The following is a 22,500-nucleotide window of genomic DNA, read 5'->3' on the forward strand; positions in this document are numbered from 1 at the left end:
GACTTATTCTACCAGGAAACAACTTTACATGCGCTGATTCAAAGATTCCTTGGTATTTTTAACTTCAATTTATAATCAAACGATGCTGTACCTCTTAGAATTTGTCAGTACATTATATGTGTTTCTCCCATAAACTACGAAGAAGTTTATTGAGATGGAGTTATTCCGGCTTTTGTAACCGAGAAAAGAGCAGTAAATAGCTTGCTTATTACCCACTAGATACGAGAGGGACCATTCTATCCTTATTACCCACTAGATACGAGAGGGACCATTCTATTCTTATTACCCACTAGATACGAGAGGGACCATTCTATCCTTATTACCCACTAGATACGAGAGGGACCATTCTATCCTTATTACCCACTAGATACGAGAGGGACCATTCTATCCATATTACCCACTAGATACGAGAGGGACCATTCTATCCGTAATACCCACTAGATACGAGAGGGACCATTCTATTATTACCCACTATATACGAGAGGAACCATTCTATCCTTATTACCCACTAGATACGAGAGGGACCATTCTATTCTTATTACCCACTAGATACGAGAGGAACCATTCTATCCTTATTACCCACTAGATACAAGGGGGACCCTTCTATCAAAAAAAGAGCACGATTTTTTCTCTCACTGTAATATATAGAAATGATCTCTTTATTTATTAAACGATTTTTAGAACCACTCAGATTAATTCAGTAGTCTTTCTCCAAGTACTTTTCGTCACATTCAATAGGGACGAGAGATCATTGCAAAGTGTGCTCAAAATGACTCGCATAGTGAAAAGTGTTCACAGTTTGAGAAATATCTAACATTCCGATTGGTCATTTTGTTCAGCTTGACACATTGGTGTGCTTACAGCTTTCATATTCAAAGCAGCGTGTTTACATTTATTGAGAAGTGTCCAATCATTGTACAGCAACAAATCATGTGATCGATGACTAGGTTGGACGAAAACATGAATATATATCGCTCCCATTGAGGCATATTAAGTTGAGCCCCCTCGCCCATCCCCCGCCTCCTCCCCCCTCCCTCCCCCCCCCCTCCCCCACAAAAGTCCATGGTGAGTGTACTTGGGATTCTAATTAAGTTTGTTTACACACGAGTGGCACACTCTATCGAGTGGCGAGTTTATGACTGAGTAATGTTTTTCCCCCTTTCTTTTCCCCAGCAACGATGCCATTGGTCACCAGACGAGGCCTCGTTGTTGTCATTGTCTTCTTTGCCCTCCTCTTGGACAATCTTCTCCTCACGTGCATTGGTAAGTGTGCGGTCCTGTCGGAAATATAATGCATCAAAACATGTAACATGATGTATCCGTGGCAATAAATACGTATATAAGACTTAAAAGAAACAGTCACTGCTACAGTATTGGAGTGCATTTGAACACTTATCACTAAACGATTCTTTTATAAGATTTTAGTTTGTAAAACATGTGAGCAATACTTGTCCTGGGAGAAATTCCATACACAGGCGCCAATTAATGACTTGGAAAAATATACTAAGTTCCTCACCTGGAGTTGAAATGTTTTATTTATCTAAAATTGGTAGATAGGATTACTATGATGAATTGTGCGTATACAATTAGGGTCTTTTTTTTTGTTAAGGTTGGAATGCCTGGGACTTTCAGGCAAACTTTCGCTCGACTGATATTTTTTAAACCATGAAAATAATGGCCCAAAATAATGAAAATGATAATGAAAGTAAATTTCTTTCTTTGGTAAATATTCTAATTTAAGGTAAGAAACAGTAACTTTATAATAATTGAAGTGACGCCTGTAGCCTGTATATAGAATTACTTTTGTTTACAGGGTTGGTTACACCCCTACCATTCTTTGTAGGAAAAAAAAAAAAAAAGAAAAACACGTAGCATTTCAAGACTTTTGGTTTTACAAGAAATAGGTTTCGAGGTGTAATGAGATCTTGACCACAATGGTGGTCCTTAATACCAACTCGTTCAATTTGAGAACCAATCATCGTAAAATAGAATATAATTTTGATAAGAAAAAATACAGGTGAGGTCATTGGAGAGGTAGTATAAGAAGAAGATTCTTGATCTCATGCGCTTGAAATTTCGAACTCGTTCCCAATGCATGCGCTCTCAAGGTCTCGCATCAGCACTGGGAAACTGTTGTAAATTAATGTCAAACGTATGAGTTCAAGAATCATTTAATATCAAGAGTGGAAAAATCACATGGTTGTCTTATCCAGTGGCGTGGCATGCTTACAGTATAAGGTGGTGCCAGAATCAGAGGAAAATGACTTAAAACATGCTATATTTGTAAATACAAAAGAAAGAAAAAAAAATAAAGAAAAGATTTACTCAAATAAGTATGAGACGGTATCTACCATTTCTCAGTTTTATTTTTTAAAAATACTGTAATCCATTTTTAAATATGGATACGGTGTCAGGCACCAAATCAACCAATATAGCCACGCCCCTCGGTCTTATCTTTGAAACAAACGTAATTTTTTTCGTACTCTTGTCCATTCTGCCAGTACCCATTCTTCCAAACTACTTCCGAGAGGGTGATGGGGAATCATCACCAAGCCACGACCATGACTATGTTCATCTCTCACGGAATATTTCGGAAGGTTTGTTCTATCCTAACACAAGTCTGGTGCACAGAGAAGGTCCTGAAATACATTTGCGTTATTCGGTGCCCCGGAAAATCGTGGTCGATAGGTAAGGAGGCATCATCATCATCATCATCATCATCATCATCATCATCATCATCATCATCATCATCATCATCATCATCATCATCATCATCATCATCATCATCATCAGGCTTGTAGTCAAGTGGTATATCACTTAGCTTGTGATTCGTAGGGTCCTAGGTTCGAGTCTCTCTTCGAGCGACACAAAGTTGATTCTTTGTAAAAGTCTCCTTGATCTCATTTCTCACCATACTCGGGTATGAAAAGAGTAATCAGCAGGTAACGGCTATAATATGTCGACCTCCCCCACCCCCAACACAAAACACATGAACACAGACAGACAGGCAGACAGACACACACACACACACACACACACACACACACACACACACACACACACACAATATCAAACAAAACAAACAACACAAAGAAAGCAGACAGGCAAATAAAACAGAAAAAAACCCAAAACTAACCCAAAAACCCAACAAAAACTAAAAACTAAAACAAAACATAAAACAACCGAAAACCCCCCCCACCCCCCAAAAAAAAAAAAAAAAAAAAAAACAAAAACAAAAACAAAAAACAAAAGAAAAATAAAAGAAAAACGAGAAACAAAAACAAAACCGAACGAAAAAGCGAAGAAAAAAAACACCCCCCCCAAAAAAAAAAAACAAAACAAAAAAAACAAAACAAATAACAAAAACAAACAAACAAACCAACAACGCGGGTGGTTGGATGGGAGCATCACCCTTGAATCATATACCTATGATGTTCGCATGGGTGTACGATCCGATAGTGATGTCGTTTCTTCTTCTCTTTACTAGCCTATCCTGCTTCTTTGGTTTGTGATTGTATTTTTGACAGGGGATATTTTTTTTTCTGTAAATCTTCTGCCTGTTTGTTCTTGGTTATTTATAATTTAGCTTATGATATCTTTAGGTTATGATTTTGATTGACATTTGTACTATTTTTGTTAGATTGCTTGTTTTTTTGTTTCAGCGGTCTCTCATATAACCTCAATTGTGTTGGAAGAGACCTAAAGCAACAAACAAAAAAAAAAAAAAAAAAAAAAAAAAAAACCCCAACAACCGCCCCCCCCCCCCCACCCAAAAACAACAAAGAAAAAACAAAACAAAAACAACAAATCCAACCCCCCCCCCCAAAGGGGTGGGGGGGGGGGGAGGTTGGCGTTTCGACAGATTATAGCTGTTACCTGCTGACTACGCTTTTCATACCCGAGTAGGGTGAAAAATGAGATCAATGTAACTCATTCTAGTGGCTACGCATGTTTAGGGGATATTGTGTTGTATTATCAAGACTAAACCCAAAAAGCCTTTTCTCCAACATTTCTCAATATGCTAGATAGTTGAAATTAATATTTTTGGTTTAAACAATCCTAACCGTTTAGATATTTGATCGTCAAGCCTTGTCGTTTTCCACAAAATGAAGAATTAATTGTGCGGCTATGTTTTCTAGTGATATGATACTCGCCTGCGGATCGGAAGGTCCAGGGATCGAGTCCCGCTCTGAGCGGTGCATAGCTGAGTCCTTGGAACAGGCTCTTTACTCACTCACATTCTATCACCGTGATCAGAAGTCAAATGAGTACCTGTGGCCGTTAAAAGCGTTTTCTCTTTCCAAATGGTAATATCGCTTATCGGGCTTCATGTCTCGTCCAACATGTTAAGTGTTGCTGCTGGCTAGGGACCTCTTGTAAAGCGCTTTAAGCATGGTAAGGACTATTCTGCTGTATAAATGCTTAAGTTTTAATTTGTTTCTAAATTTGCAGTCCAATGAACTCAACAGACTCTAAGGAAAACACTCGAATGGGGCTACTGATCGGGGCGAAAACATTTGTCCAGCTGTTTTTCAACTTAGGCGTTGGTTCGTTAACAAACAGGTAACGCACGTTATTTCTTTTTTTTTTTCGAAAAATAAATTATTATAGAAGGAACAAAATTGACGTCATTCAGTTATTTATTGTTTTTAGACAACCTGTTAGTGATAAGTTCTCACTAAATTATATCAATCTGACTATAAACGTTAAAGATTACAGACAATGTTGTCTGTCATGTTTAATTTGGCTGCCGGATGTTGTGAGACGTTTCCCCAAAGGCATAGCATCAGCCCTTCGTCGGTGGTCGAAGTATGTGCTGTATCGTAGCGTGATCGATGGCCCGATGGGTGATAATGGTTTCTGATGTTGCGTCATTGGATAGGGTACTTTGCACACATTACCTCGCTTGACTTAGGTGTAAAAGTTACCTATCACAGGAAGTGACGAATAATGTAAAAGTGCTAGTACAAAATAAAGGCGTCTGGCAGGTGACTGTTGTAGAATGAAATGTTTCCATTCGGCCTAATGGAAAATAATTGCACACACACACAGCCAGAGAGAGAGAGAGAGAGAGAGAGAGAGAGAGAGAGAGAGAGAGAGAGAGAGAGAAAGAGAGAAAGAGAGAGAGAGAGAGAGGGGGGAGGGAGAAGGAGAGAGTTAGGGAGAGAGATAGATAGAAAGTAGATAGATAGATAGATAGATAGATAGATAGATAGATATAGAGAGAGAGAGAGAGAGAGAGAGAGAGAGAGAGAGAGAGAGAGAGAGAGAGAGAGAGAGAGAGAGAGAGAGAGAGAGAGATGTCTTTCTGTGTATGATTTATGTTTTCAGCTTGCTCTTTTTTTTCAGGATTGGCTACACCATTCCTATGTTTTCTGGATTTGTTATTCTCCTGGTCTCTACTGTGGGTATGTCGTTATGAATGCACACACACACACATCCACACCCATACACACACATGCACACACATGCATACACACAGGCACACACACATGCACACACACAAGCGCACACACACACACACGCACATACACACACAAGACGTAAACACTTGCATACAAACACGTGCTCAGAAAAAAAAAATGGAAACCTTTTATAATGAAACAATTGCTACAAATCGATACGGATAATATGATTTGGTGAATGTTTATTTGAAGATCTCGTGTCATTTTCTATCTTTGCCACTTGTCCATCACATACAACCGACATTGGCATTGTGTCCAACAACCTTTAGAGAAACTATTCGTGCTTTGCCGCACGATTAATTTTAAAGCTAAATCTATAATTGTTCACACCGAGGACTGGCAGTATGACACTCGCTTTAGCACCGGTAGGTCCCTGGTTCTATTCTCAATGTTGGCGGCGCAAAGTTGAGTCATTGGAAAAAGTTTTTTACTCACATGCTCTCACCGCGAAGTTGTGATGCGCATGCGTGCTCATCGAACGTCAATATTCGGAAATTTCGGGAGAAACAACTGTAGGATACCAGGAATTGGGGTGAATTTTTAATTCAGAAAAGTGAGTGGAGCAGGCACTTATGTTGGTAACAACAAGATATGAAGTGAGTAGAAAAGTGCCAGAAGACAATAGAGAATAAAAATTCTTTTCGCGGCGGTGGTGGGGTTTGAACCTGCGACCTTATTGGTACGACAACTCCGCCTGGCAGGTGAGAGCGTGGCTCTACCGTGTGAGCTATCCACGAACACATAAAATATTCGTTTCAAACCCAAAGTCATTTCTAGATCCCTCTCTCACCCACTTCTTGAGATCGCCGATTCGTTCACCACCATCGCGAAATAATTTTGACCAGCAGTTAAGCCTAATAGCCAATATTCTCATCACAAACATATAACATAGAAACGATTGAGACATTGAGTATGCTCCGGTGTATGGGTGAATTTTTAATTCAGAAAAGTGAGTGGAGCAGGCACTTATGTTGGTAACAACAAGATATGAAGTGAGTAGAAAAGTGCCAGAAGACAATAGAGAATAAAAATTCTTTTCGCGGCGGTGGTGGGGTTTGAACCTGCGACCTTATTGGTACGACAACTCCGCCTGGCAGGTGAGAGCGTGGCTCTACCGTGTGAGCTATCCACGAACACATAAAATATTCGTTTCAAACCCAAAGTCATTTCTAGATCCCTCTCTCACCCACTTCTTGAGATCGCCGATTCGTTCACCACCATCGCGAAATAATTTTGACCAGCAGTTAAGCCTAATAGCCAATATTCTCATCACAAACATATAACATAGAAACGATTGAGACATTGAGTATGCTCCGGTGTATGGGGTGAATTTTTAATTCAGAAAAGTGAGTGGAGCAGGCACTTATGTTGGTAACAACAAGATATGAAGTGAGTAGAAAAGTGCCAGAAGACAATAGAGAATAAAAATTCTTTTCGCGGCGGTGGTGGGGTTTGAACCTGCGACCTTATTGGTACGACAACTCCGCCTGGCAGGTGAGAGCGTGGCTCTACCGTGTGAGCTATCCACGAACACATAAAATATTCGTTTCAAACCCAAAGTCATTTCTAGATCCCTCTCTCACCCACTTCTTGAGATCGCCGATTCGTTCACCACCATCGCGAAATAATTTTGACCAGCAGTTAAGCCTAATAGCCAATATTCTCATCACAAACATATAACATAGAAACGATTGAGACATTGAGTCTCACACGGTAGAGCCACGCTCTCACCTGCCAGGCGGAGTTGTCGTACCAATAAGGTCGCAGGTTCAAACCCCACCACCGCCGCGAAAAGAATTTTTATTCTCTATTACTCACTTTTCTGAATTAAAAATTCACCCCATACACCGGAGCATACTCAATGTCTCAATCGTTTCTATGTTATATGTTTGTGATGAGAATATTGGCTATTAGGCTTAACTGCTGGTCAAAATTATTTCGCGATGGTGGTGAACGAATCGGCGATCTCAAGAAGTGGGTGAGAGAGGGATCTAGAAATGACTTTGGGTTTGAAACGAATATTTTATGTGTTCGTGGATAGCTCACACGGTAGAGCCACGCTCTCACCTGCCAGGCGGAGTTGTCGTACCAATAAGGTCGCAGGTTCAAACCCCACCACCGCCGCGAAAAGAATTTTTATTCTCTATTGTCTTCTGGCACTTTTCTACTCAGGAATTGGGATACGATACAGTGTCTAAACCGTCAGTGTTTGCATGGAGAACAGGGACTACCAGAACCAAGCTCTAAGAATTTGTGACCTGATGTCCAATGTGCTGTGACGTGTCGGTCATTCCCACCGAATGACCTGTGGTCTGCTGCCATATTAATTACCATCTGTATCCAAACCGTAAGGATACACTTACTATGGATGGTTTCCAGGCCATCACGATTGAGTAATTCCCACAAACCGCATCAGAGATTCTGCACCAACTGGGATGGAACGAGCTTTCCAGACAAAGAAGAGAAGCGAGACTCATCCTGTTTTTTGTTTGTTTTTTGTTTGTTTTTGTTTTATTTTTGTTTTGTTTATAATAAGATAAGATTGGTTTATTGCTTTAATGTAACTGATAATTTTTTCATAACTATGTGTATACAAATTGTATAATCAATATACCCACCTTCAGAAACGCATGTCCAAGTAATTAATTATAGTAATAATAATAACAATAACAATATCAACAACAACACTAATAACAACACCAATAACAATAATAATAAAAACACCAACAACAATAATAATAACAACAACAATAGAAATAATAATAATGATAGAGCATATAAAATTAGTGATAAATGTACTAAAAAGTATTATAACAGCCACGTTAGCAAAACAGGAACAATAATATCTAATAATAATAACAACCACAATAACTACAACAACGATAATAACAGTAATAAAAACAGTAATAATAACAATAATAATATTTGATTTTATATCAATTTTCTGATCCTCATATCGGTTCTTAATATCGCTAATACATACGATCCGATTAATTGATTCCGGGATAATCAATCAATCCCACCATTACTTTTTGCAAATCTATATGTATTTGTTTCCCTATCTTACTGTTAATTATGCTTTCTATCTCCCGCCATACAGATTTTACTGATTTACAATAAAAAAAGAAATGCTCAGAATAGTCTGTTTCATCACAAAATTGACATTTATTTGAACTTGCAACTTTCATTTTATGAAGCAATATATTGGTAGGGTAAATATTATGCATAATCTTCCATTGTAAAATCCTTAATCTTGATTCTTTTGTACAAACATAAGGTAAAATCCAATGTTTTGCTTGTAACTCTACGCTTCCCCCCCCCCCCCTCCCCCCCCCAAAAAAAAGCCCTTAACATGTTCTATTGATCCTTCTCCTCTAACATTTTGGTATAACTATTTTCTGGAAATATTTTGAATAATATTCTTTTTTTTGAAATTTTATTAAATCTTCTGATTTCGAAACTTTTAGGCGTGATAAAGCGCTTTTGACTACACTATAATCAAGATCTATTCCATTATAATTCCCATATATATCTTTGAATTCCCCAGTTGACATGATACGTCTTGAATTGATGTAGATGTGCTTAACGTAAAACACTTTTTTTTTGCGATTAGATTAGTTGAAAACAGTACTTTACCTTTGAATTTAATTTTATTATTGTTAAAAATTGGTTCATCTGGGTGAATTTCCATACTTTGATCTTCATGAGGAAAGTTAAGATACTCTATTAGAATATTTTTCCAAAATATGTTTTTCACCTATTTGAACCCTTTGCACTGTTTATATTTGCTTCCATACTCCCCCCCCCCCCCCAATGCGTCTAAAAAAGTAATTAGATACTACTTTCCAATCGTAACTTTCATCTGAATAAAACTATTTTCCCCAATTAATCAGATGATTTTTGTAAAGAAATTATGTCAATCATGTTCAGGCCTCCATTACTTCTATCGTTACACATGGTCTTTCTTTTTATTTTCTCAAAAGCTCTCCTACTTGATGTTTTCTTTTGCCACAAACATTTAAAGAACAATCTATTTATTTCCTCTAATACAGTCAACGGGATTGAAATACTCTGCATGATATAGATTAACATAGAAATGCCAAAGGTTTTGATTATGTTTATTTCTCCTATCAAAGAAAGGTCCCTTTTTTCTCATAACTTTAGCATTTTCTTTATGCTTTCAATTTTATGAATCCAATTATTTTTATTTTCCGTAGCTGTCATTTTGAAACTGAGACTCATCCTGTTATTTAAGGGCTTGGTCGCGGTGGAATTTGATTAACTTAATGTAAACAAGTCGCACAAGGAAAACTAACAGTTTCAGCTTGAAGCTGAAACCTGCAACAACGAACCAGTACAAACACTCATTCCTAGTTCGTACAATTAAGGACTGGAATCCGCTGGATGACAGTACGGCTAGGAAGTAGTACGTTCAAATGGAAAACTGTGGACGCCTTCAACTCACACGTATGCAAAGACTAGCCGCATGCGGGTACTTGTGCCCACCACCCCACTCCACTAGGTCTACGCAGTATTTCACAGATTAAAAGATAGAGATACGCACTCAAGTGTAAAATTAATATCCGGAGGGTAATAACCCTGTTTTTGTTTTTAAAAAAAAGAAAGATTGTAATAGCACCTTGCATGTTTAGCGGTACATGATGTGATGCTGTTCTCCGAGGACATCTTGCAAAGCGCTTTGGGCACATTTATTTATTGGTAGATATAGCTCTATATAAAAGCTCGCTTTATAATAATATACAGAGGTGTATTTCTTTTTGATACAGCACGACTCAACCATCACGCAACAGTCCCCCCCCCCCCCCCCCCCCTTTCAACCCCATGATCACGTTGTTATCAGATTTTCCATTATATGAAATGATAATTTTTAAAAATATATTCAAAATTGAATAAAAGTATTAAAAGGCTGGTGATTTGTCTTAAATTGAAACTTTGTTACTTTGTAACATCTGTTGATTTGAATGACATTGAGTACTTTCTACTCCTATTCTCTGTCCTAACAAACTATAAAACAAAGATTAACTGTCTTGAGTCGACGTATCTATACTTATTTGCTAATATTATTATGTGCACATCGTCTGGAGTCCTTATTTTCTTCGTAGTTTATTAAGTACATTAATTCATAACGTATATCTCCCATAGTGGGCAAGGGGGTACATACTGTGTCTTCTATCGCCTTATATCTGTTTTCCAACCTGCTTTCTGTCTTTGTCTTGGAATGAGATTACTGACTTGGTTTTGTCCTGGCCCTGGCCGGAGTCCTAGTTGGGAGGGAAACAGTCAAATACATAGTTATTTTTTTTGGGAGATGATATTTTTTCCTTGTAAATCATCTCTCTCTGTTATGTATTATTATATTTGTTATTTGAATGTATAATGTAAGCATTTGAGTGTATTCCTCTTTGTTGGATTTTGTGCTTGTGTCCGGATGAGACTTATAGGTGATCTCAAACTAAGAACATTGGTGGTATGCTCTTGGAATCTACATCTGCCCCCTATTTGTTCCCAGTTCCCCTTTGTCTTACATTCTCTTTAGTGCTTCAATTGTAATTCTAGAACTTTTTACTATCCCATTTTCTTCCTTTTTACTGGCGCTGATATAAACTAAATGTGTTGCAAGCGTCGTAAAACGCTTAAAAACAAACATAAAACAAACCTTATTTTCTTCGTAGTTTATTAAGCACATAAATTCAAAACGTATCTGCCTGGCTAATACAAACAATTGACATGGATTATTAACCCAGTTGACCCAGGAGATTTATCATTTTTTTTTCCTTTCACATCTCTAGTCATTCCACAAACGAAATGTGTCTCTTTCAGCCTTTGAAATAAATAATTCAATTTGTTTTGAACAGTGCTCAAATAAAAGATTTAAATCTTCGTTTAGAAAAACAAACCCAGCCGATTGTACATTTAAAACTGCTGTTGAACTGTAACTTTTCTTTGACACGATTCGTTTCAGGTTTTGCGTTTGCAAACAATTACTATCTATTGTTCACGGCTCGTGCAATTCAAGGTGTGGGAACAGCTCTGACAACCACCTCAGGTTTTATGATTATCATAATTACATCGATGATAACAATGCCATCGATAATAACAATGATGATGATGATGATGATTATGATGACGCTAATGATGATGATGATGATGATGATGATGATGATGATGATGATGATGATATTGATTATTGATAATAATAAAATACTTTTAAGAAACAAAAAATGTAATTAACCTTATTTTTATCACGTTAAAGATATTGCTCGAGTTTACGACCGAAATTCGACAAGAATAATATAATCAATTCTTCGTATCCCCAGGTATGGGTCTTCTGGCCTCGCTATTCCCAGACCAGAGAGAAAGAGGTTGGGCCCAGACCATTGCGTTCAGTGGACTGGCAGCTGGTGTTTTGAGTGAGTGATGTGCTATTTTGAGGTTCTTATATAATGCCATTAATTAAAAGAAAAAAAATCAAACTATAATATGGGAATGGGGCTACGAATTCTTCAATACATTGTTATTGTATGTCCGAGTTGACGGTATGGCGCCAGGGACAAGTAAAAGACTTAATACATTTCGTCCAGTAAACAGCAGACAGGAAGCCTCAATTGATTTCAGTTTTACGATGGTATGGAGTTATCACATTGCCGAGAGTTTATTATTTTTTTTCTTTAAGGTAATTTTGAATGAAAAATATGATATTTTGGTTTAGCGGTTTACGATTTAACAGGTTTTAAGCGCTTAGAGTCTGGTGTCTAGATATAAGTTTTCAGCATTATTATTACTATTTTAATTGTATTATGCCATGAAAACACTCGAACACATCAAATAGTAGTTTATCGTTTATGTGTTGTGACATGGGTTGTTATGGTTGATATGCATTGTCTAACACTGCACCATGTATTTCTCAATTTCATGTTATCCAAGTTGGACCGCCTTATGGAGGCATTCTCTATGATCTGACCAAGAGCAAGGAAATCCCCCTCCTCATATTGGCTGGTGTCACAGTGTTAGAGGGAGGTAATTATTCAAATTTTGATAGATCAGATCAACAAATGAAAAAGAAAAACAGCTCGAACTTTGGCATAGAAAGACAATGATCTTTTACTTTTAGCATTTGAGTATTCAAATTTGGCATGGATGTCTGCAAACACATGTGTATACATTTTTTTTTCTGAAAAGTGTCACAAATGAATCGAATAATTACGCAAAATTACACATAATTCACTCTTGTGTAATACTTATCTTTCAAATGCGGCGCACTTCACTTGACTTATGCGTGGCATTATATTTTTTTCAGCCTAAATGTATGACCTATCCATCCCCACTTCCTCTTTCTGATTTGTATAGTACAGATATTTATTAAAACAAACCCCGGCAATTATGTCACTTTCTATAAGAGAGGTAACAAAGGAACAGTGATAACATCACCTTTGTCGATTTCATGAGCTTTTTAAAAGATGATTTTATCTAAATTTTAAACTACGATTCCCATCATATAAATTTAGCATAACGGTGCTGATAAGTAACAGGAAACAGGAATAACTAAAGCAGAAAGTCTTCAGAGAAGAAGTCCCCTCGAACAAGTGTTTGAGTCCTTGACCTTTTACACTCAAAGGGCTTGACCACAACCATGTGATGACTCCTAGGGGCTTGCTACTTTTTTTTTTCATAAAGTGTCGGCACGGGGCTTGAACCCATAGCCTTCAAATCTGGATCACATTCTGGTGTATTTTGTGTGTTATTATCCACTACGGCATGGGTGGCGGCAAACATTTTTATATTTAAATTGAGCTGCCCTCTATAATTTACTCCCACAAGCCCATACTCTTTTCTCTTTTTATCAGTCCTTCAGTTGTTAGTGATTCGTCCACGTTATCAGCCAGAACAGCGCAAAGGGAGCTCTTTCTTCACACTGTTGCTGGATCCCTATATTCTTGCCACTGCGGGTAAATGTTGATTGATGATAAATGAAACAATTTAAACAACCTTATTGATGCAATTAAAAACTGGATTTAAATGACTGCTTGGTTATGCATTTAGCAGATCTGGCTCAAATAGGAAGAAAGGAGAAAGTGTCATTTTTAGTAAATTATAAAAAGGTATACATTTTTTGAGAAACATAGTATAGTATATTTATGTAAACAACTATGGAAGGGAAATTATTTTGCTTGATCTATATAATATGTAATTGCTCAACTCTCTGGCTGAATAAAAAATAACAAAGAAGGAAGTAGTAAGTAAGAAGACATAAGATATTTTAAAATTTAATGCACAAAAAATCAACGAAATTTTTGTCCTTTGTTTGATGGGAAAGAGTCAAATATAATATGATTGTATGGGAGTGACACATGATAGCGGTTTTCATGCTCAATAATCTTTAAGCGTATTTTAAAAATGTTTTGAGCGTCTCTTTCATTGTTTTCATTGAAAACAAGCAAAGAAAAATAACATACGCAAACAAATGGTAAAAGAAATATTATGACAGGAATTGCAAGTCTATGAGGAAGATTATCGAATCAGTAAAACAATATCTTATTTTTGTTTATCCTCTAGCATCCATCACCTTATCGACACTAACAGTGGCTGTCTTAGATCCCGTGTTACCAATCTGGATGTTCCACACAATGGGCGCTCCTCCTTGGATGCAAGGTAAAGTGAAAACTCTAGTGCAACGCTACTACCAGTTTTACCACCTGGGTGGGGTTCCTGGCCTCCCATAGAGGTAAATACTGTCTTCTATCCCCCTATGTCTGTTTTTCAACATGCTTTCTGTCCTTGTCTTGGGATGAGATTTCTCGGTTTTGTCCTGGCTCTGGCCGGATACCCTGGCTGGGAGGGAAACAGTATAGTTAGTTTTGGGAGATGAGATTTTTTTCCTTGTAAATCATCTCTCTGTTATGCACTGTATTATGTTTTGTTTATTATATATATTGTATTTGTAAACATTTGAGTGTGTTCCTCTTAGTGGGGGCCTGTGTCTGGATGAGACGTTTAGGTGATCTCAGACTAAGTACTTTGATAGTGTGCTCTTGGAATCTACATCTGTTCCCTATTTGAACCAATTCCCCTTTGTCTTACCTTTTCTTGGGTGCTTTAATTGTAATTCTAGAACTATTTGCTATCCCATTTCCTTCCTTTTTACTGGCGCTGACATGACTTTATTGTGTTACAAGCGCCGTAAAGCCCTTAAAAACAAACAAAAACGAGTTTTACCACACAAACACAGCTGGGGGCTGATTCATGGAGCGGGACTATGGTAGTCTCAGACTATAGCAAAGTCTGAGACTTTGTAGTCTAAGACTTTGGGAAGTCAGAGACTACGGAAAGTAAGCTATTCATGGAGTCAGACTTCGTCCCTGACTTTCAAGTCTCTGACAACGCTTGCGAAGTCTCAGACTACAGAGGTCAATCTATTTTTAACTGGGGATTCCTCGGAAACGTATCACAAAACGTCATAGAAATGTGTTACTTTTCTAGCTGCGCATGCGTCATACGGAGTGGCACAGAAATCATAATATTTATTTCTTCTTCGTGTTTGTTTTGATCGTTTTTTTTTTTTGTTTGTTTTGTTGTTGTTTTTTCCCCACAAATAAAACTAGTGCGAGACAAGTTTAGGGGTGTAAAAATTGTTTGAGAATGTGTGTGTGTAATGTTTTTTGTAAATATAAATAACGATGGCACTTAAATGATTCTTATCCACGGTGTAGCATTGTTCTAAGTAGAGAGCGGTGGGCGCTGCCTGAAGCATGGGGTCCCGAAAATACTAACGAAAGAGTGATGATGGAGAGGAATCGGTGGAAACAATACAGACAATGGGCGTTTCGGGCACAAACCCTTCGTCGGCACAACAATAAACTAATAAACGTTGAAAACAAATAAGATGAAATGCAGTATAAATTGCATCGTCTGTACTCAACGATGGTTGGAGTGTGAACGAATGTTAGCGCGGTGTGATAGAAATGATAAGGCCAGTGAGAGACGTGACATTTCTAGAAAATAATGGACGATAAAAGACATAAAAGAAATGTAATAGTAGTCGTAGTAGTAGTAGTTGTAATGGTAGTAGTAGTAGTAGTAGTAGTTGTAATGGTAGTATTAGTAGTAGTAGTACTAGTAGTAGGAGTAGTAATAGTAGTAGTAGTAGTAGTAGTAGTAGTAATGGTAGTAGTTGTAATAGTAGTATTAGTAGTAGTAGTAATAGTAGTAGTAGTAGCAGTAGTAGTAGTAGTAGTAGTAGTAGTAGTAGTAGTAGTAGTAGCAGTAGTAGCAGTAGTAGCAGTAGTAGCAGTAGTAGTTGTTGTTGTTGTTGTTGTTGTAGAAGTTGTAGTAGTAGTAGCAGCAGTAGTAGTGGTGGTAGTAGTTGTAGTCGTAGTAGGAGTAATGATAATAGTGAAAGTAGCAGCAGTAGTAGCAGCAGTAGTAGTAGTAGTAGTAGTAGTAGTAGGAGGAGGAGGAGGAGGAGGAAGTTACTATGAAACTGTGTGTTGGGGGAGGGGGGGGGGGGGGGGGGGGGGGAGGAGGAGTCCCTGCAGAGTGTTTTGAATGGGCAAGGTGAGGAGTGTATGTGTGATTGTCGAATCTTCGAAAAAAAGTAAAGAAATTAAAATAAACAAAACCAAAAATAATAATAAATAATATAAATAAATAAATAAATAATAAAATAAAATATAAATATAATAAATAATAGTGTAGTTATAGGTAGTATAGTAGTAGTAGAGAGGTAGTAGTTAGTAGGTCGTAGTAGTGAGTAATGATAATAGTGAAGTAGCAGAGAGGCAGAGTAGTATAGAGAGATAGTGTAGTTGGTAGAGTAGGGGGGGGGGAAGGACATGAACTGTGGGTGGGGGGGGGGGGGGGGAGGAGGAGTCCCTGCAGAGTGTTTTGAATGGGCAAGGTGAGGAGTGTATGTGTGATTGTCGAATCTTCGAAAAAAAGTAAAGAAATTAAAATAAACAAAACCAAAAAATAAATAAATAAATAAATAAATAAATAAATAAATAAATAAATAAATAAATAAATAAATAAATAAAAATAAATATAAAATCAAAAACTGTCGGGTATTCTTGTTCTAATCGCTGTACAATCACTTCCCCCAGCGTAGAGGCCATATGATCTTGAAATTTAGTCCCAGACTACGATATTTACGCCTGCTAAATCGCGGGTGTAAATTTCACCCGTTTAGTCCCTCGTTTAGTCGTAAGACTTCGCGTAGTCCGGCTTCATGAATATCTTACAACGCCTTTTAGTCTGAGACAACGGATTTAGTCTAGGACTATCGTCGTAGTCCCGCTCCATGAATCAGACCCCTGGTGCTGGCCAGAGACGCAAACTCTGTCGATTCTTTCCTCCATATTGTCCCTTTTAATGTGGCTTTCCGATCTTGTTTTACAATGTGACCATTAAAATGATTTGGCTAGGTCCTGGATGGAATCCTCTGTTAGATGGGAAAGAGTATGGGAGTGACACATAGATAAAGTGGTTTACGTACTAAAGTATATCTAAGCGTACTCTGTAAATGTTTGAGTGTTTTCTTATTAGGTCGAGGTTTTGTTTCCATGTCACACACATATATCGCTTATATTGGTTTAACTGTTTCTTTGAACTTTTTTGCTTTGTCTTTTTATTTCTTGGTCTTTAAGATGCACACATAACTGATTTTATAGCTTGGGATAGGCAAGGTATTTCATATTCTAAATATGAAAATCATTTTTAAAGCATGTTACATAACCTGTTTGCTCAAAGCTGCAAGTAGAATATGGTTCTAGGAAATTTGATTTTGATTATGCTTGGACTTCAGACACGGTGCACAAAGACCACACATATCAATGAACATCATTGATCAGAGCGAATTCCAGTATACTAAGGATGCCTCTTTAGAGGGTCGAACCGCATCGATTTGAAAGAGCTACGCAGAATTTATTAAACATTCGCTTAAACTTTCAATCTTCACTTTCTTTTTAACCCACAAATTTTACACTTTGGTTGATTGACGCCATTAATTCTACTAGTGCTTGGTTGAAAAAATAGTCATCGTATTACACACAAGGCATTATCTTATTATTATCTAGTCCTATTTTACCGATGATTCAAGTATACAGTTTGCCTTTATATACCAAAAGTGTGAATCTAAGACGGTTCAATTATTTCAAAAATTCGAAAGAATAATTTCCGATAAAGAGCACAGGAGTTGGACAAGTAAGTTTTGTCATCATAGCAACAATTTGTCACATGGGTGTTTGATTATAATTTTATACTTTCAAACAACGCAACGGTTTTGAAAAAAAAAAGGATCTGTTCTGATATTTTTATAATTTGCTTTTAATTATGGATGAAATTAGTAACTTAATTGAATACAATTTATTCTTTATTGGGTTACAAGAAATTATTTTTAAAGTATCTTTTTATTTCATGTATATCCCATAGGTGTGGCTTTCATCCCAAATACACTTACATATTTATTGGTGCTGAATATTTTTGGTTGCATTATCCATCGATGTCAACGGTAAGCACTGTTTTAAATATTAGGGAAATAAATAACATAAGTTTCTTCAACATTCAAAAATATTTGACTGGGCACTCTCTCCGACCCAGCAAATTGTTTTATTGACTTAAGTTTTTAAAATGTTTGCAAGTAGTTACTATATTATGAATAATACCCAATTAAATTCCACAGATCCGTACATCCATGTTACTTTTATACGCTGTTCTGATAAGTTATCCCACTTTTTACCCTCGTGAAACTTAACACCAAATGACAAGCTTTCCCGTACGCACCAAAATGACAGGGTTTCCCGTACACACCAAAATGGCAGGGTTTCCCGTACACACCAAAATGACAGGGTTTCCCGTACACACCAAAATGACAGGGTTTCCCGTACACACCAGAATGACTGCGTTTCCCCGTACACACCAGAATGACAGGGTTTCCCGTACACACCAAAATGACAGGGTTTCCCGTACACACCAAAATGACAGGGTTTCCCGTACACACCAAAATGACAGGGTTTCCCGTACACACCAAAATGACAGGGTTTCCTGTACACTGACAAAACAGCTTATTTCCTATCGACACCAAAATTTACTACATAGATAGATTAAGACAACCTCAACTTGTCGAAGATTCTTAGACCTGAGACTTCAAATGGAAGTCTAAAGTTTGATTTTTAACTCAAGTTTGGGTCAACTTATTTTATTTATATAATATGGAACAAAAACTCTGGCCGAATTATTTTTAAAAAAGGGATAAGACAATAGTGTATCATACCAATTGATTGGATAACGGAAACGGACGAATAAATATACAATTAAAACTATCTTTCAGTTTACTTAATTCGAGGTGTGGAGTTGAGAAATTCTCGCTTATCACCATGTCGTCATGGCTGCACGAGGTGATGCACATTTATTTATTGAATCATAATTTAGTTAGTTAAACAGTGGACGTGAAACGTCTAATTCCACATACGTTCCTATGCACGAATAGTTTCTATTTCAAAGGGTTAGCTTTATTCACATCTCTCATCAATAGAATTAAATAAAGGCAATGTCGTAAAAATACTACCTTAAATAAAACTGCAAATGATACACGTGTGAATTCTTAAATCCATTTTTTGCAATGGCTTAATTATTCAACAAGAGTGATTTAGCCCATTTTATTGTGGTTTTATATTCTAAATGTTTATAGAAGAATTGGAATCAATAATATCGTGAACATTAAGCAGCTAGAGACTAGACTATAAAATTATTAAACAAACATTAATATAACTGCTTTAAAAGGAGATCAGAATACTCGCACGGAACGGTTCATGCTATACACTTTTCATTAGCAAACAACAAAAACAATACTTTTTGTAGGATCTAGAAAAAGCCAAAAGTTTAATATTGTATTTTAGGGTTAATCAATAGATAAAGGAGAGAAACTTTCAGATTTTCCATCAACTTACAGGCAAGACGCAATGATCATCTTTCTATTGCCCTTACAATTGTTTTTTTTTCTCGCTGAACAAAAGGTTAAATGATATCAGAAAAAAAACATAGGGAAGTATGTGTGACTGAATGAATTGGGAGTGACGGTGCATGTCCCATTGTTAATACCTTTCACTTTTCATTTTCAGCTATGATGTATCTCACCGGTAAGTTCACGCTCCTTTTCTTTCTCATAAAAAGTATTTTTCTTATTCTCCTTTTCCTTCTCAACTTATTCACACACACAAGCACACACACACAAACACACACACTTACACTCACACACACACATACACACACACACACACTCTCTCTCTCTCTCTCTCCATCTCTTTCTTTCCCTCCTCCCCCCCCCCCCCCCCCCCCCCCTCTCTCTCTCTCTCTCTGTGTGTGGTTTACTGTTTCTTCCTTGACCGCTCCTCATCTCACCCTCATATCTCTCATTGAGCTATAATTTGATATATTTTTATACAATTAAACCTATAAAGCTATTTATAATCAATCTTCTTGTCATATTGCATCCAGGCTATTAATTAGTATTGACGTCTTCACATTGAATGATCCAAATTTTCTAAACTTAATCAAATCTCCAAAGCTGTAGACATAACTTAGATAAACAAAAGGCAGCCGATTTGCAGTAACCACAAGGCTCGGACCAACGTATACCGGGCTTCTCGCTAAAGGGATATTTCAATTTCGGTACCCATTGAGCAGGACGAAGTGTTTGTAAAATATTACTTGTCATTTAATCTGACTTTGTAACTACCCTATCACCCTAGATCATAGCAAACTAGCTGGGTGTGGTTCCTGACCTCCCATAGTGGGCAGGGGGGGGGGGGGGGTACATACTGTGTCTTCTATCCCCTTATATATTTTTTCCAACATGCATTCTGTCTTTGTCTTGGAATGAGATTACTTGGTTTTGTCCCGGCCCTGGCCGGAGTCCTAGCTGGGAAGGAAACAAATGCAGAGTTATTGTTTTGGGAGATGATATTTTTTTCCTTGTAAATTATCTCTCTGTTATGTATTATTATATTTATTTTCAATGTATGATGTAAGCATTTGAGTGTATTCCTCTTTGTTGGATTTTGTGCTTGTGTCTGGATGAGACTTATAGGTGATCTCAAACTAAGTACATTGGTGGTATGCTCTTGGAATCTACATCTGATCCCTATTTGGTCCCAGTTCCCCTATGTCTTACTTTTTCTTGGGTGCTTTAATTGTAATTCTAGAACTTTTTACTATCCCATTTTCTTCCTTTTTGCTGGCGCTGATATAACCTAAATGTTTTGCAAGCGCCGTAACTGGGTGGGGATCCTGACCTCTCATAGTGGGCAGAGGTACATGCTGTGTCTTCTATCCCCCCATACCCATTTTCCAATTGTTTCTGTCATTGTCTTGGAATGAGATTACTTAGTTTTGTCCTGACCCTTGCAGGAGTTCCTTGGCTAGGAGGGAAACAGTCGAATGTATAGTTATAGTTTTGGGAGATATTTTTTATTTTGTAATTCATCTCTGTTATGCATTGTATTATGTTTAGTTTACATATTATATAATATGATTTATAAACATTTGAGTGTATTCCTCTTAGTTGGGACCTGTGCTTGCGTCTGGATGAGACTTTTGGGTGATCTCAAACTAAGTACTTTGGCGGTATGCTCTTGGAATCTACATCTGATCCCTATTTGTTCCCAGTTCCCCTTTGTCTTACTTTCTCTTGGGTGCTTTGATTGCAATTTTAGAACCTTTTACTATCCCATTTTCTTCCTTTTTACTGGCGCTGATATAACCTAAATGTGTTTCAAGCGCCGTAAAACCCTTAAAAACAAAAACAAACAAAACAAGCGCCGTAAAAACCTTAAAAACAACAAAACATAGCAAACTAGAGACCATGAAGAAACTACCCTCGATGGACAATGGGTTCAGACTCCACGCTTGTCAAGTTCATCTCTAGCTGCCCCCCCCCCCCCCCCCCCCCCAATTATTTTAACATTGTCACTGATCTTAAGTAAGTTGACCATTTTATTGATACTGTGCGATTAGTCAAACCCCCCCCCCCCCCCCAAAAAAAAAAAAAAAAAAAAAAAAAAAGAAAAACAACAAAAAAATCTCACAACATTCGACAGCCGGAAATGACGTACCAACACACAAAACTATGCGCAAACTTGAACGTTTATAGTCTGACTGACACAACTTAGAACCACTCATATAAATCGCTGGCTAAAAACAATAACAAAGAGCAAACTGACGTCAGTTTCCTTCTTTCTTGAATCGAGTAACACATTATTAACAAGTTTTTGTATACATTTATTATATCACCCCCTTTCTTCTTCGTTCCTATCAAAATTCGGGTCAAATAAATAATAATTATCTGATCAATTGAAAACGTGGTGCGCAGTGTTATAATTCATCTAATTTTACCATTTTGTATTCTTACATTTTCTTAGATAGGGATGAGAATAAGGTGTTAGAATACGATTTGTAACCGCCTTGACTCGGACTTTCAACTCTTGGGTCAATCTAATTCCTGATACCGGTCAAAAATCGTATAATATTGACAGATGACAAATTCAATATTTGTACATTTTTATTTCGATATTAATACAATGTTGACATTTGAATGACCTAATTTTAATTTCAGCTGGGTGACCGCTTTTGTAGGCATTCTTCTACTCGGTGGTTCTATTGTAGTGGTAAGTAAAACTTTATAATAGTTTATAGAGGTGAGTGACATCGACAGTAATATCCTCTGGTCAGTCGGCTTTATATAAGAAATTAGTTAAATATGACGTTCAAGGATAGAGAGTGAAAAAATCAGGAGCGGAAAGGGTGGAAGAATGTGCCAAAAGTATAGAGGAGCTGAGGGTTTTTTGTGGTGTTGGGATATAGCACTAAACTGTGGACTCGCAGGTCTCCGGTTCGAGTTCCGCGGTGGCGGCGCAAAGAAAAAGCTCTTTAGTCGCACTTTCTCGCTGTATTTAAGTGTAAAATAAAAAAAAAAATCCCTTTATTCATCCCATAGAGGAAATTTGTCTCTAGGGTCTATTTTAAG

General features: G+C 37.2%; 2 protein-coding genes across 3 annotated transcripts in view; both read left to right on the top strand.

Moving 5' to 3' along the window:
• LOC144966404 (synaptic vesicular amine transporter-like) overlaps positions 1 to 3,735 on the top strand; it is a 96,906-nt gene extending 93,171 nt beyond the window's left edge. For both annotated transcript variants that reach the window (XM_078902813.1, XM_078902814.1), the window contains one exon: positions 3,386 to 3,735. The gene's annotated coding sequence lies outside the window, so the exon portion shown is untranslated. The remainder of the gene's footprint in view (positions 1 to 3,385) is intronic.
• LOC144966405 (synaptic vesicular amine transporter-like) overlaps positions 1,178 to 22,500 on the top strand; it is a 26,177-nt gene continuing 4,854 nt past the window's right edge. Inside the window, exons 1-12 of the mRNA XM_078902815.1 lie at positions 1,178 to 1,263; positions 2,502 to 2,688; positions 4,453 to 4,563; positions 5,350 to 5,408; positions 11,449 to 11,532; positions 11,804 to 11,896; positions 12,411 to 12,503; positions 13,331 to 13,432; positions 14,040 to 14,135; positions 17,910 to 17,988; positions 19,598 to 19,615; positions 22,090 to 22,141. Of these exons, the coding sequence (XP_078758941.1) occupies positions 1,179 to 1,263; positions 2,502 to 2,688; positions 4,453 to 4,563; positions 5,350 to 5,408; positions 11,449 to 11,532; positions 11,804 to 11,896; positions 12,411 to 12,503; positions 13,331 to 13,432; positions 14,040 to 14,135; positions 17,910 to 17,988; positions 19,598 to 19,615; positions 22,090 to 22,141 (1,059 nt within the window). The 5' untranslated portion in view covers position 1,178. The remainder of the gene's footprint in view (positions 1,264 to 2,501; positions 2,689 to 4,452; positions 4,564 to 5,349; positions 5,409 to 11,448; positions 11,533 to 11,803; positions 11,897 to 12,410; positions 12,504 to 13,330; positions 13,433 to 14,039; positions 14,136 to 17,909; positions 17,989 to 19,597; positions 19,616 to 22,089; positions 22,142 to 22,500) is intronic.

The sequence above is a fragment of the Berghia stephanieae genome, chromosome 2 (genome assembly GCF_034508935.2).
Source record: "Berghia stephanieae isolate SIO BIC M18660-M18661 chromosome 2, UCSD_Bste_1.3, whole genome shotgun sequence".
Classification (NCBI taxonomy): Eukaryota; Metazoa; Mollusca; class Gastropoda; order Nudibranchia; family Aeolidiidae; genus Berghia; species Berghia stephanieae.